At 42.3% G+C, this 15148-nt stretch overlaps 3 protein-coding genes across 7 annotated transcripts; 1 reads left to right on the plus strand and 2 right to left on the minus strand.

Moving 5' to 3' along the window:
* Positions 1–148: 148 nt before the first annotated feature.
* Positions 149–4318, minus strand: Tace (ADAM 17-like protease Tace). Of its 3 annotated transcripts, XM_065478145.1 has the most exons (16): positions 4075–4312; positions 3638–3776; positions 3472–3572; positions 3298–3425; positions 3050–3247; positions 2869–2997; positions 2736–2813; positions 2572–2688; positions 2262–2400; positions 1938–2173; positions 1673–1881; positions 1573–1619; positions 1125–1316; positions 952–1067; positions 738–893; positions 149–640 (listed from the first exon to the last, which is right to left on the minus strand). In XM_065478145.1, exons 1-16 carry the CDS (start codon positions 4130–4132, stop codon positions 467–469), a joined length of 2217 nt encoding a protein of 738 aa, XP_065334217.1. In that variant the 5' UTR covers positions 4133–4312; the 3' UTR covers positions 149–466. The 3 variants fall into 3 exon arrangements, with proteins under 3 accessions (XP_065334217.1, XP_065334225.1, XP_065334233.1); XM_065478153.1 differs by lacking the exons at positions 149–640; positions 738–893; positions 952–1067; ... (2 more) ...; positions 1673–1881; positions 2262–2400 and having other exon boundaries at positions 1997–2173; positions 4075–4318; XM_065478161.1 differs by lacking the exons at positions 149–640; positions 738–893; positions 952–1067; ... (3 more) ...; positions 2262–2400; positions 2572–2688 and having other exon boundaries at positions 1997–2173; positions 4075–4317.
* A 183-nt stretch (positions 4319–4501) lies between these two features.
* SMC2 (structural maintenance of chromosomes 2) lies at positions 4502–9359 on the plus strand. Its single transcript, XM_065478133.1, has 16 exons — positions 4502–4747; positions 4813–4983; positions 5057–5217; positions 5273–5560; positions 5616–5885; positions 5940–6185; positions 6241–6384; positions 6439–6537; positions 6598–7227; positions 7552–7881; positions 7948–8259; positions 8316–8537; positions 8593–8661; positions 8720–8869; positions 8930–9064; positions 9120–9359. The coding sequence occupies exons 1-16, from the start codon at positions 4639–4641 to the stop codon at positions 9303–9305; spliced, it is 3522 nt and encodes a 1173-aa protein (XP_065334205.1). The 5' UTR covers positions 4502–4638; the 3' UTR covers positions 9306–9359.
* A 57-nt stretch (positions 9360–9416) lies between these two features.
* Positions 9417–15104, minus strand: LOC135934584 (mucin-2). 3 transcript variants are annotated; one of them, XM_065476460.1, is made up of 9 exons: positions 14909–15104; positions 14553–14852; positions 13368–13495; positions 13180–13305; positions 12965–13117; positions 12881–12913; positions 12489–12817; positions 12021–12436; positions 9417–11860 (listed from the first exon to the last, which is right to left on the minus strand). In XM_065476460.1, the coding sequence occupies exons 1-9, from the start codon at positions 14967–14969 to the stop codon at positions 9570–9572; spliced, it is 3837 nt and encodes a 1278-aa protein (XP_065332532.1). In that variant the 5' UTR covers positions 14970–15104; the 3' UTR covers positions 9417–9569. The 3 variants fall into 3 exon arrangements, with proteins under 3 accessions (XP_065332532.1, XP_065332531.1, XP_065332533.1); XM_065476459.1 differs by having other exon boundaries at positions 9417–11932; positions 14909–15102; XM_065476461.1 differs by lacking the exons at positions 14553–14852; positions 14909–15104 and adding an exon at positions 13989–14271 and having other exon boundaries at positions 9417–11932.
* Positions 15105–15148: the final 44 nt, after the last annotated feature.

The following is a 15148-nucleotide window of genomic DNA, read 5'->3' on the forward strand; positions in this document are numbered from 1 at the left end:
TTTGACAAAAGCAATTCCATTTCGCACGTGTAGACAAGTAGAGTCTCCCCACACCGTCAATACGCTCCATTCACACGTGTGCGCAGAAGTTGAGCGCAGTGACACGAAGTGTTTTGATGGGGCATGACAATAAAATGGTAAACTCGTATATGGTTAATCAAATTTATTTAAATTAACGTTTCGGAACCTTAAAACATGATTTTGGTTCCACACACTTTGTTAAAATACGACTAATTTTGCTCTAGACATGAAATATTTAAGATTCAATGAACTGAAAACTGCGAATCAAATGACTAGTTGTGAGTATTCTGAATGCGTAATGCGTATTTGGCAACGCTCCTTTTAAATATTACCATGGTTCATTTTTTGAGATCATGAGTGACTTGAAAAAGTTACAAATAAAAATCTAACTCTATTACAACCAGCTTAAACGTTAACAGACCTCATCTTTCAAAAGCAGAGATTCTCAATGAATGCAGGATGCTGAGGAAAGGTGAGATCGACGCATGGGCGTAGGGTTTGGCCCTTTGGCGTGAATGACCCTTCGAGGAGGGTCTCTGGGGTGCAACAGCTCTTCTCTTGTGCGCCATTCCCACCGAGCGGCGTCTTCCGAGCGCCAGCGACGGTCCACGTAGCTGATCTAAATTTAATTTTATCAATAATCAAGATTAGGAAACTAGAGCCTTTGCTTGCAAATTAATTTTTATAAAACTATTAGAAGAGAATTTTAAGCTTACAAGGCAGCTGGCAGGGAGCCAAAGAAGGGCAGTGACTACAAGTACTGTGCCAACAAGATTGTCTCGTAAAAACAACAGCACTTTATTGATGTTGATATCCTCAATAATGTCCCAGAAGCGCTCAACAACGTCCTGTATGGTTTTCTCACAGAGGCCCTGCAATAAACAGATTTTAGCTTGCTTTTCGGCCAAAGAATAAAATCAGACAACGCACCTTGTTGCAGAACCCTTGTATGCAGGGTGTGCCGTCAGGAAGGATATCTTGTGGGTCGACAGGGAAACATGTGTCATTGAGGTTCATTCGACAGCACCTTTTACAAGCGTCACCAACTTAAAGAGAAAATAATTACGTTTTTTTATTTGTATGCAAACATTAGTTTTTCTCACTTGTGTCACACATGCAACTCTGCAGCCCCTGAGTCTCACAGAAGGGAACGCATTTGCCATGTCTGCACTGGCCACGCTCCAAACATGGAGTTCCGTCTGACATAGGCGGCGAACGAGGGCACTCAGGGGATGTGCCTGTGCAGCGAGAATCCTGTTCGCAAGTGGCATGTTGTGCTTCTCGACAACGAGTTCCTGCAGAAGTACGCAATTCGCAAAATGAAAAAAGTCTTTAAAAACTGAGCGTAAAATTTCAATTGACTGATGTTAACTTTTATCAATATTTACCAGCGTCTTGGGGGATTATTTACACGTAATTTTTAAATCACATTTACTACCCTTAGAGCAAGAAAATGGTTGATATCGACTTGTAATAAACAAACAAACAAAACCAGTGGTGAGTAAAAGCACGTGGTAAGTAAACGAGAGATAATATAGAAGAAAAATTTACCTGACGACATGAACTGGCAGTCTTGGCAACAAGGTGAGTTTTTGTCGCTAAAATTTAGACAATGATTGAAAATACATAAATTAAAAGTCAACCAGCATACCTGCACGACACACCAGAAGCCCTTCGCAGCCTGCAATTTTTATCGCAGCATGGATCATTATCCTCTGTTCCCAGAAGTCCAGCGTCACACTCTTCGTCACCTTCGACACGAAGGTTGCCGCAGAAACTCTCCTCAGGTTCTGAGAAACATCGACCGCTCTTGGCTTGCAGTACTTTCCTGATTGAACGCAAACTGCATGGGCTGAATCTCTGAAATGGAAATTCTATTTACTAGCCCGTTTGTAACAAAATGAGAAGATCGCAACCTTATTGTTCACGTCGTAACCAGAAACGCTGTATGTGTACATAAGATAAGAGCCTCCTTGAGAAGCACCAGGACTGCATTCTGGTATGTCAGGATCATGCTCTGAGCCCCAATTGTGCCCAAACTCGTGAGCAGTTACGAGATCTGCCTCGCGAGTTATCACCCTCTGACCGTAATGATTACGGCTTGAACTGAGTCCTGAGTTCAGGTATAATGTGTAACCGTTCTTGAAATATTCTGCAGAAGGAAATTCATATTAAACTGGATAGAATAAAACTAATTGAAAGTAAAAAAAAAATTATAAAAGCGGTTTCAAGTTTAGAACCTGGAGTGCAGATTCCACCAACAGAGTTTCTGCGAGGACTCCCAACATAAGCCAAGCCCAGAATACCACCTTCAAATTTCAAATCTGTGAAGAGATGTGCCAAGCAAAAGTCTTTGTGGCTGTATTCCCTACTGAAGACCTGCCCAGAACCAACACCAGAAAATTAGTTAGCCACCTCTTAAGAGCCTTAACCACATCGATGAAATGATTACAGCACAACATGCAGGTGTAGCAATTTTTTTAAGACTACTACTAAGATGACCTGTGTTTGCCAAGCAGAGTAATAAACAAATAGGATTTTACCACATACCTCCAAAAGATTTCTAACGTCCCATTTGTCTCTAATCATGTTATAGTGTGCTTCACCACCCCGGACACGAGTCGGTTCAGAGTGCACAACTATCTTCTTGATCACAAACCCCATACCCTATTTAAGAAAAATAATTTAAGTTGATAAGTAATTTAAGAACTTACTTTAAATCCATCCTGCTCAGTTCGATCATGCCAGACAGTGTCATTGTAGATTTTGTGCACTCTATCAATCAGACTTATCTGCAAATATGTGATCACTGTGATTCTATTTTGATAATAATTAAATTTTTAGTACTAAGTAGTTAATTGTGTTTTTTGTATTTGAGCCTCCCATTTCCTGAAAGAACCTGTAGTCGGCAACCAGGAGCAATGGACACCTAGTTTTTGTCGGGGTGTATTCATATTGGTCAGCTTGCCTTTTAGTCTGTAGAAAAATTGGTATTAAAAGTGAACTTCAAAAATTAATTGAAACGAACTCGGTCAATAATTGTGTCCTCATGGCCTCTTTCGTCATCCTGCGGACCTTCCTTGATGTACCCACAAGTTTTGGTCTGTAAGAAATGAGGATCCCCGTTCTCATCATGCTCCCAACTGAACTTGACGTCAGAGCTCCGATAAGCTAGCATGCGACCCTCTTCAAGATGATCCTCTTCCTTAAAATGTCTCCAAGAAGGCTAGAATGAGATGGACATCAGAACAAACGCCGAAATGAAACAAAAATTACCTCAACGTGGTACGAGTCATGAGGCAAGTGAATTGTGGCAGTAATTTCACCTGTGTCGTTATTTAAGTGAACTTGTGCATGACTTTCCAGCTCTCCAAAAACTCTGCCATGGTAAAAAGATTCGTGATCTAAAATTCTTAATTTAGCTATAATAACAAAAAAAAACTATCTCACCAATGGCAACTGGTCTTTCGATTCCAGTTGCGTCTAGTTCAACAGCTTTGAACTGAGGATGCAGAACCTCTTTTTTGGGAGATAGAATTAATCGAAATTCTCTGTAAAAAGAAACGGATAATAGTACTTCACAATATTATGGTATGTGGTGATTTATATTTATTACCTCCCCAATGTTTTGAATGAAACCTCTCGCACTTTATTGAAAGGATGTGTGCCATGCTCTGTGCCTCTTTTTACTATACGATGTGCGATTTCATGAGGGTATAGAGATTCAAAATATTTCAAATTTTTGTGAATGGATCCTGGAATAAACATAACAAGAAGATGAGTGAATAAAAATTAAAATAAAATCACCAAAGCGTAAAAACTGAATAATTGTTTCGTCTTACAAAAACCAGAAAAAAATATAGCCTGACCTTTACCAAGAAATCCACAATAATACTAACAAACATAATGCTAAAAGATTATTAAATTTTGTTGCTTTGAAACGTTAAATTGAAGCCTGTCTGGTCTTTCACTTGTAAACAAAAAAAAAACTGCGCATACATAAGTTTTTAAAACAACTATCTATTAGAAAAAAGAACGAAATCCGGGTCTTACCATTGCTGAGGGTAAAATGTACACAACAAAAAAATAAAATCCCTACGATGGGTTTCATTCCAACAGAGATAAAACAGTATCAATTTATGTACAAATTCCCGGCATGTCAACTTGAAAATTTTGAGAGAAATGCTACAACAGGAGTATTTTTTGTTGACAATCCAATTCGTTCACCCAGCTGTGCTCATCTGATTGTGAGCGTGAGCGACCGACCCAAACATGGCACCCAGCAGGGTGAATTTCACCAGACCAAACCACCAGAGGGGGGTACTCGATTAAAGGGAGAGAATTCATTAAGTTGGTAGGACTGAAATATGTTTTGTTGGTAGCACGGATGAAAACACGGATGTTTCCCGCTTCGCGCCACCCGCCGTAACTTCAACTTCAGATCAACACAGAGCTGCAAGAGACGCTAGAGATAGAGACCGTTGGACTGTACAGAAGCTGCATGAAAAGTTGGACGATTTGCTCTACACTTCATAAATCAGCTGCTGCAACCAGCAAATGTTCTGTTGCACTCTTCAACAAGTGTTTCGGAAGTTTTGAGGCAATTATTCAATCAAGATGTATGTCAAAAACATTGTGATCGAGGGTTTCAAATCCTACGGTCGAAGAGTGGAGATTAATGATTTTGATCCCTCGTTCAATGCCATTACTGGGCTGAATGGAACAGGTATAAATTATTATATTTTAAACGATTTGATTTACAAATTAACATATTGTACTGTCCTATCGCAGGAAAATCAAATATTTTGGACGCTCTTTGTTTTGTTATGGGAATTTCGAACTTGTCCAGTGTGCGTGCCCATTCTCTGGAAGAATTGGTTTACAAACAAGGTCAAGCAAACGTGACCAAAGCATCAGTCACGGTGACTTTTGACAACACTGATAAGGAGAACTGCCCTCCTGGTAACTGACATTTATTTACATAGATACTCATTTTGAACTCGTAAATTTAATTTCTAATTATTTGTGCTTACAGGATATGAGGACAAAGACAAGATCAGCATTACTAGACAGGTGGTCATTGGTGGAAAGAACAAATACCTCATTAATGGAGTTACTGTTCAAAACACAAGAGTTGCTGATCTCTTTAAAACTGTGCAGTTAAATGTCAACAACCCTCATTTCTTGATCATGCAGGTATGATTCAATTACTTCAGTACATCTTTAATTATTAATCACGCAAACATTTCAGGGCAAAATCACCAAAGTTTTAAATATGAAGCCAAAGGAAATTTTAAGCATGGTTGAGGAAGCTGCTGGCACTCGCACGTACAAGACAAAGAAAGAACAATCTCTAAAAACACTGGAGAAGAAAGATCTAAAGTTGGATGAGGTTAATCGTCAGCTTAATGATGAATTAGGACCCAAAATCGATCGCTTGCGTCAAGAGAAGGCACAGTACCTTGAGCTGCAAAAATGTACCAGGGAAATTGAGACACTTGCTCGGCAAGATACTGCTCACAAATATTATCAGTTCCAAGTAAGTTAAACGACGTTTAATTGATTACGAATTGATACATTTTACTGGTGGGCAGGAGCAAAAAGGACAACTTGATGGTGAGCTGCAGAAAGCTGATAAGAAGAAATCAAAGCTTGAGTCTCAAACGGTAGCAAATGAAGAGGAAAGCAAGCAGCTGGAGGAAAAATTGAAGAAGTTAATGGAAGAAAAACAGAGTGAAGGTGACAACAAGCTCACCCAACTGGAGAATGATCTTCATAAGGCTGTAACTGTTGACGCCAAACTTGAAGCTGCAAGCAAGTCTCTTGCTGAGATAGCCAGCAGTGAAGAAAAGAGGCGCCAGCAGGTGATTATAATTAAGTCATTGTAGTGGGTAACTTAACTGACACTCTGCTTCCAGATACTCAAATCTATGAAGAGTGACGAGAAGCTATTGACCACAAAAGAGGCTCAAATGGCTGGTGGAAGGGAGGAGTTCTCAGAAGCTGACTCAAAAAGTAAAAAATTGACCGAAGAACTGGAGGCCGCAAGAAAGCGACACGAAGCAGCCAGCATGGGAATGTTTGTGGATGAAGATGGTAAAGCGACTTCTTTGCAGCAGCAAGCTATTGACGCACAGACCACTGCAATCAATGCAACAGCTCAGGTATCTAAAATTCAATTAAAGTTTAAGGCGTGACTTAAAACTCAACTTTTTTTAGGAAAGCACATTGTCAATGGAAATAAAGCAGATGCAGAAAGAGTTAGATGCCAAGCAAAAAGAGTTGAAGACCGCAAGCGGCCAGGACATAACTCAGGAAAAGAAAAAATTGAAAGATTTGGAATCCAAAGTCGCCTCACTTAAGGTTGGTGTTAAATATACTTTGATTTTGACCTATGATGTCAACATCATATTATAGGCTGAAATGGACGCTGTGGCTGGAAGTGAGGAAATGCTCAATGATGTCAAGCACACGCAAAAAATACTTTCACGTGAAGTCAGTGAACTTTCAAACCAGGTATCTGAAACCTCAAAGCCTACTTGTAGTTCTCTTTGCTAATTTAAATTTGTTCACCAGGTCAACGACAAACTGCGAAATTTCCACAGCGCAACTTATAACTACACTAGCCCCCGTCCTGACTTTGATAGGACCCGAGTCAAAGGACTCATTTGCAATGCTATGCGAGTGAAGAAACCAGAGTTTGCTCTTGCAATCGAGACAGTTGCTGGTGGTTCCCTCTACAATGTTTTGGTCGACAGTGATGACACAGCTAAACTGCTAATCAGCAGCGCTCATGAACGCCGCACTTACCTGCCGCTCAACAAACTGCAGGCTTCATCCATGCCTAGGGACAGAATCGAGGCTGCAAAGCGGATAGCAGGCAGCGACAATGTTTGGCTGGCTTTGGATCTGATTGAGTTTGAGCCTGAAGTGAGAGTAGCGATGCAGAGGATTTTTGGGAACACTTTGATCTGTCGCACGCAAGACATAGCAAAGAGTCTTCCTTTCAACAGACAAGTTGGGTGCACATGCGTTTCAATGGAAGGAGATTCATTCAGCCCATCTGGTGTGACGAGTGGAGGATCTACTGACAGGAGAAATTTGTTGCTGCCTGTGCTGGAAGAATCTAGGAGGATGAGGGAAAGTCTTGAAGCTAAGCAGCAAGAACTAGCTGCTGTTAATGAGCAGTTGAGGAAGTGTCATGAGGTAAGATCTATTTTTTTCTTATTTCCTAGCAATATCGAAAAGTTTTAAAGAATCCATATTGAGAGCAATGAGTTGTCAGTGTATATATTCTCATTTGTGTGCTAAAATTAAAAGTGGAAATGTATACATTGACATGCAAGAGCAATAGAAAAAAATATTTACTTAACCAAATAAATTAAAAACTATTGGTTGCATACAATGTTAAGAAATGTAAACATCTCTTGAATTATCTTGACCCTCTGTCAAAACTTTCCTATTTTATACAATTTTTTATTGCAGTAAATCATGTAAGTGCACGATTTTTATTTTTTGAAATCTTTACAGACATTTCAAAGGAAGCTAAAGATTGGTTCAGACCTAGAGGATGCTGAGCACAGTGCGAGTCTCTGCAAGGACACAATTTCCAAGAGCAATAGAGGTCGGTTGGAGCTGGAATATCAAGACCTGAACCAGCAATTAACTGAAGCAAAAAGCAAACTGGCGATTGTACAGGAAACCCGTGCCAAGGCTATGCGCAAGCAGAAAGAGGTAGAAACCCTCATGAAGGACAGCAAAAGTCACGCAGAAAAAGAAAAGAAAAATGCAGAGAAGGAGCTGAAAAGGTTACAGGAGCTACTTGAAAAACATAAGCAGGCTTCTGAAAAGAAAATGCAGGTTTGTTTCATTTGAGGCTACCTTGGTTTGTTTCTATTCGCATTCTATTTTTTATTTGGATTACAGGTATTTAGCACCATGGAGGCGGAGATTGAGCAGTTGAAAGCTGCCATTGATGCTGCAAAGCAAGAGGTCAAAGATACAGCAGAAGCTATTGAAAAAAATGAAGCGAAACTGGAAGAAGACCGAGGGGAGCTGGAGGCGTCCAGGCAAAATGTGAAAAGTCTTCGAGCCAAAGTCGCTCAGGAGAAAGATCGAATCAATAAACAGAACAAAGAAATCAACTCAATCAATCAGATGAAAGACAAGCTGACAAAAGAAAAGTCTGACTGCGAGCTGGAGCTCAAAAAGTTGGCTCATGCGATTGAAAAGTTAATGGTAACTAGAAAATCATAATTATTTTGAAAACTAAATTCTGATCCAATTTGAAACAGGATGACATCAAAGCAGTGCAATCCCAGATGGCCCATTTAGAGAAGAAAAATGATTGGATCGCTGCTGATAAGCACCTGTTTGGCCAGAAAAATGGTCCATACGAATTTCGCGCGCCTGAAGAAGTCAATGAGAAGCTGACCGCCCTGGAAAGTCGGCGAAGAGGCCTGGAAAAAAGAACAAATAGTAACGCCCAACATGTCCTCTCCAAAGTAGAGGAACAGGTCAGTAGGATTGTTAGTATGTCAAGCAAAGTTTTAATTAATACATCCCTTACAGTTGCAAGAACTCTTGAAAAAGAAAGGGATTGTTGAGAACGATCGACAAAAGCTGAAAGTTATCATTGAGGTTTGCCATTAGACAATGAGTGTTCCTTCTTGTGTGTATTCATTAATTAAATTTTCAGGCCCTCGACAAAAAGATGGTTGAGGCTCTTGATGTTGCTTGGCAGAAGATCAATATTGGATTTGGCTCCATTTTCTCCACACTTCTTGTAGGAGCTACTGCTAAGCTTGTTCCTACTGGTCATACAAATAAAATTATTGATGGATTAGAGGTATTTTCAAATCATTTAAATTATGTCCTAATGGATTTATCATTTCTTGTTTGATAATAGGTGCATGTTGGATTCAATGGAAAATGGAAAGAGGGTCTCTCAGAACTTAGTGGAGGCCAGCGTTCTCTCGTTGCCCTTTCCCTCATCCTTGCCATGCTCCAGTTTAAGCCAGCACCTATTTACATTCTGGACGAGGTTTGTTTATTCATATTGTTCTTTATTTAGTCTTATTATTTAATGTATTGATCAGGTTGATGCTGCTTTGGATCCATCGCACACCGAAAATATTGGTGAACTTGTGCAGAAGCACTTCAAACAATCCCAGTTCATTATTGTGTCTCTGAAAGATGGAATGTACAAGAATGCCAATGTGCTATTCAAAACCAAACTTGTGGACGGCGTTTCCAACGTTGACCGAATCACCCAATCCAAGTAGGAATCTATTGTATCATACTTCAAATGTTATTCCATAAATTTAATTTCTATTCTATTAATTAATTTTAATTTCTTTTAAAAATACCTTTAATTTTAAATCAAACGTCTGGACTTAAATATCTGACCCTCCACTCTTTTGTTTATTTAAATCTGCGTACAATTTAAGTTATTACATTCAATGTCAGTGCCATTAGGGTTGGCAAACAACAGTGGGGCCGCAGGAAGCGGCAAGGCTGCTTTGGCGCGCGTGGCAAGAAGTTTTAAGTCACTTGGGTTGCTTGTAGAGACCAAGTCGAATACCTGCGTCGCGGTTTGGTTGCCTAGCTTTTGGAAAAGGGCTGTATGGTCTGTCCTCGCTCATGGCCCGACCCCAGCCTGCCGCTCTCGCAGGTGGTTGCTGAACGATGCGTTGGAGAATCTCGGAATTTTCCCTGATCACCTGGAACGCGCGCTCTCTCCTCTGCGCAGCGTCCCCGTCCTCTCCTGAAGTGGCTTCCAACTCCTCCTCCTCTTGCTCCGTAGCTTCGCAAAGTGCAACAGTCCAGCGCTTTCGTGTGCTTGACGCGTCCAGAAGTGGTGACAGCGGAGAAATCGCTTTTGGAGGGGTGACTGGTTCCAACATGGAGTTAATGGGCGACAAATCCGCTGTCGCTGTAGACTGAAGTAGGTCGGGCATGTTGCTTATTGAGTCGGATGGCTGGAGAGGTTTCACTGATGTAGCTTCCGATGGGCTCTCAACGATGCTTTGAAATTCGGTGCAGAGTTGGACGCTTGGGTTTTCAATCGAGCCAGTAACCAGGGGTTCAATAGTTAATTGTGGTGCAGGTGCATCTGGACAGGTTACATCCACTAAGAGAAGAGTTAAATTATCTGTGCTTGGTGCTTTTGGGGATGAATTTTCAATCTCTTGTATCACATTAGAATTCTTTTCAGGTTCCTCACTTTCATCAAGATTTTGAAAGTCCGTTTCGTTGGAACGATGTTCAGTCGGAATGTCTGTCAAATTGACTAACAGGGCCTCAGTTGTTTCAACAAGGTCTCCTCCGTCCTTGGTTGTTTCTTCTGCTTCTTCATCGTCGTCAAATGAAAGCGACGGAAACTTGAAGTTCAGCAGTTTTCGCGTCACTGGAGGAATTACTCCCTGTTCTGCATCACACACTAAGTCGTGCACACTAGTTGTTTCTATTTTTTCATCATTAATATTATCTTCTAATCCTATTTCAGTAGTTAAAGAAATAGATGAGGTACATGCTTTTTGAGAATTATCTATTGCTTCATTTTCTACTTTGTCAGTGAAAGCGAAATCTATTGCTTGGAATTCAGGTGAAGTGGGTAATGGTTGAGTGGGTGTCATTTCACGTGGGGAAAGAACAGGAATCGTTATTTTTTGCATGAATTCGAATGGGAACGAGTAATCAGAAGAACTAGAATCTGATTGGGACGGCGGATTGGGCGACAAAAGTGTCTGTTGGTTATCTGCATTTGGGGAGCACGAATATTTCTCTGGCGGAGTTATTGACGTCAGGTAGTCAATTAAATCTACCGAGTTATTTGTTCCTTCAGCTTGGTCGCTGGTTAAGAGTGACATTAAAATATCTGATTGCAAAGATTGAGGAGCATTCGAAGTCTCAATGTGACTGCTCTCTTTTAGCGGAGAAAGACTATTTAAAGGCGAACCGAGTTTGGCTAACACCTCAGTAGAACATTTAATTGAAGATTTTACAGGGGAAATCACTGGTGGTAACTCTGGGGGAACAGGGGACAGTGGCATTAGTTCAAACGGCGAATCCATGGGTGAAAGAACTGACGACATCGGTGGTATCACTTCCAAGGTGTCGGGCCTGTCTTCATGGGCTTCTGAAATTCGATTTCTTTCTTCTGGGGCTTCTGAAATTTGCGGTCTGCCTTCTGGGGCTTTTGAAATTTGCGGTCTGCCTTCTGGGGCTTCTGAAATTTGCTGTCTGTCTTCTGGGGCTTCTGAAATTTGCGGTCTGCCTTCTGGGGCTTCTGAAATTTGCGGTCTGTCTTCTGGGGCTTCTGAAATTTGCGGTCTGTCTTCTGGGGCTTTTGAAATTTGCGGTCTGCCTTCTGGGGCTTCTGAAATTCGCGATCGGTCTTCTGGGGCTTCTGAAATTTGCGGTCCTTCAGAATCAAGCCGTTTTTCTTCAGAGGTGTCATCTTTGCTTGGTTTCTCGTCAAAGACTTCACTCAAGTCAAGACTGGCTACTGGAGCAACTTCAGGGGCGTCTGGTACCTCTGTTTCTTCTGGCTTAGGAAGCGACAAAGACGGGAGCGGAGAGACGTCATCATTATCACTTTCATCTGAATCACAGAGTTCTGTGCTGCTGGACGCCGTCGAGGTTGACGATGAAGACCTCTCACCCTCAGGAGGCGAAGGGCTTCTGCCAGTCTTCATTTCGTGCCACCGAATAGTGGTTCCGGTGGCCCCTAGAGACTTTCTCTTTGGCACTTGTTTGATTGATTTCTGCGGAGTATGCAACTGGGTCAGTGCGGCGGAAGAGGAGCGCCGAGGACCATCCCGAAGCGCCGTCCGCCCTAGAAGCAAATGGTTCATGACTACTGGAGCTGTGACGGGTCTGGACGGGCCAGGAGCTCGCGAGCAGGCGGCTGAAATGATTTGGCACCAATCAATATACTTAATGTAGAAAGCAGATGACGCAGGAATAATGGGGTAAATAATAGACGAGAATTTTACCTGAAATGATAATATGTGCTTGTCTCTGACGGACTCTAAGCCTCGAGTATTGCTGCTTCAAAGCACTGATGTCCAAGTTAAGCCGTTCTCTGTCCACGGAGGCCCTCCGACCTCCAAACATTGACCCCAGTCCGAAAGCTGCCACAGCCATTTTATCGTCATCCATGTCCTCGTCAGTGTCATCGTCAAGCTGCAACAGGCGCAGTCCTCGCCGAGCAGCCCCAACAGCACCACCCCAGGGCGTGATGTTGTAGGTGAATTTGTCCCGCAGATCAGCCAGTTCAGTCACAGGCTTCACGGCGATTACAGCCATGATTAGTTGATTTGCATCTGAAAGTCCAAATTCCAGCATTTCCCTGGTCAGTACGCCCATGATGCTGTAAAACTCATCAGCGCTCTCAACGGCAAGGATCCGCCTAAAGGATTGCATGAAAATTATTCAAATTATTTTCAACCAGCCTAACTTACTCTTGCAATGACGACCATATCGCCAGGGCCGCTCTAAGGAGAATTTCGTTGCCTTCAAGAAGCACCAAGTCCCAAAGACGCAGGACTGTGTTGTGCGGAAGGCAATTTGCAAATAGCGTGAGGAACCATTGCATCGTAAAAACATTAGTCAAAGGCGGCTCGTATCCAGCGCCAGAGGCCTCCGCTTGGAGAGCCTCAAGGTGTCTGGACAGTCTTGGCAGTCGAAGCCGCAGCAACTCACGGAAGACGGCCATATCTACGGACAATCCGCACATGTTGCTCGCAAAATAGCCGTCGGGGAGAACACCCTCAATAAGCAGAATCATAACCTAAATTATAAGTGAAGTTGAATTTTGATATGAACACGCGTAAATTAAAAATCAAATACTCACTTTAACCGAATCCGCCTCAGACTTGTCCATGACCTGCTCAGAAAATTCAGTAATTAAGGAATAAATTTAGAGTATTAGGCTTACCTGAAGAATTAGAGCAGCAAGCATGTTGAAGCCTTGGCAGTAGCCCACATTTTTGTTCCACCTGGCATACGCCAAAAGCACTCTTTTGAGAAGCGCCTGGTTGTGCTCGCCTGAGGCTCCGCAAAATAAGCTGCAACCCGTCCTGTGTAGATCCTGACATTTCGAAAAAAATTGTAAAAAAAAGGAAAATAATCTCAACAGCGACATTTACGTACTTTCACAATTTGGACGCCAAGCTCCTCGTCATCAGGGTTGCTTGTGTCGCTGAAAATCACGCGCTCAGTTTGTGGCCAGTCAACTCCTCGCGCCGTCAGATGCCGTTCGGCCAGCGTCAGCCAGAGCTTTTAATTTTATTATAATGTTATGTTAAATTATATTTTTAATTAGACTTGAATATGGTTACCCTCCGACGGAACTCTGCAGGTATGCCACCTGGCATTCTTGCTACCATTTTCATCGCGTCGCGCCACTGTACGAAGCCACTGTCCGATGGTGGTGGCACCACACTGAATCGGACACGCGCATCCTCGCCTGAAAAATTATTTCATTCATCAAATAAGAACAGACGACCTCAACCTCCCAGTTGAAACAAGTGAAAGGACCACCAGTTATTGCTAAAAATAGTGTCCACGTAGTGGTGGCTAGCATTTTTTTTGCTCGTCGTGACAAATATATTACAAGAGAGGCAGCAGATAAATTTTTATTTGGTACAGGACCACTGAAAATCGTTATGAATTTTTAATGGCCTCCACAAGGCACCTTTGCTTGACGCGTCTGCATAATTTATTCATTTGCCACCCTTGCCACAAACAAAATGTTTCGACCCGTGTGAGTGCTAGTGGTTGTCTGTGTGTAATTGAGCAAACACAATAAATACGAGGGAGGTCATCGCGTTTGGTAAGTGAGTCAATCACGGTGACGGCAATTATTAAGTGTCACAGTGAGATGACACAGAGGAATTGGGTGTTTTTCGACAAACTATCCACAGAATATGATACAAAGGTTGCGGTCGGCGAGGTACTACCTGAAGGGCCGGCCCTGGCCCCCGTGGCCAGGCTCTTGATGGAGCTGAAGAGCCCACTCATTGCGCCGGGTTGGCACTCCTGCCGCCACCCTGTGCTATCGATTTTTGATTTGCATTTAAGCCTGCACTGTTTTCTCTCCCGCCCTCGCACTGGGGTGTTTCCCCCCTCCAACCCTCGCAATGGCACTTCTAAATCTGTTTTGGCATTCGTTGCTGCTTATGCATTACAAATTAGGCGAAGAAGACCTGATTATTCCGGCGACGAACTGGCTACGTTTCCGCACAAGGCGACAGGAGAGTACAGAAAAGGGGTGGAAAAATAAGATTGGATTTGTAATGCAAATTTCTGCGCAGCACAGCGTTTTGAAGCAAATAACTAGAGAAATATAACACTATATACAAAGAATATAAACTATTTTTTATAATTATTATCTTGTTTTTATGGTTTTTATCAATTCATTTCCTTGGAAGAAGCAATTTTTTTAGCTTGAGTTAATGTATCCTTTAAAATTTTAAAGTTGAAAAACAGTTAAAATAAATTATTGTCAAATAATAAAAAAATACCTCTTGAAGCAGAATACGCCCTGAGGAGGGCCGTGACCACTTCACACTGAAGGTCGCATTTTCTGCGAAGAGTGTCGCGAATGCGGAGCTGTCGTCCGAGGTGCGAGCCAAGGGACTTAACCTGCGCTCTTAGAGCCTCTGCGCGAGTCCGCATGGAATTCAGCCCAGTTTCAAAGATGGGCACAAAGTCCCAAAAGGGCTCTATGCTTCCTTCCGAGGGAGAGCTCAGGGCAGGCACATCGCGGTAGATTTCGTGCAGGAGTTGCTCCAGCAATGAGCGATTCGTCTCAATTTTCATCGCTGAACAAGAGATTTGATTTTACCCCCTGCTATATTATATGTAAAATCATTCTCACCTGTTGATATTTGCAGCCTTTTGTCCTTGCCCAAAACTGCTGCTTCTTTCGGCCGCGGCATGTTTTTCCTTTACATTTCACTCGCTCTTTCTGGAAACAGATTGTTATTGCACGAACGACTCGCGTGGATAGAAAAACTGCACGCTAAGTTTATCAAGTCACCACTTCCTGCTGGCACTGATTGTGGAGTATAGTCAGTGATGAACTTGTCTGCGGCATGCGAGACGGCTTGCGTGGTAT

Source organism: Cloeon dipterum, chromosome 1 (assembly GCF_949628265.1).
Source record: "Cloeon dipterum chromosome 1, ieCloDipt1.1, whole genome shotgun sequence".
Classification (NCBI taxonomy): domain Eukaryota; kingdom Metazoa; phylum Arthropoda; class Insecta; order Ephemeroptera; family Baetidae; genus Cloeon; species Cloeon dipterum.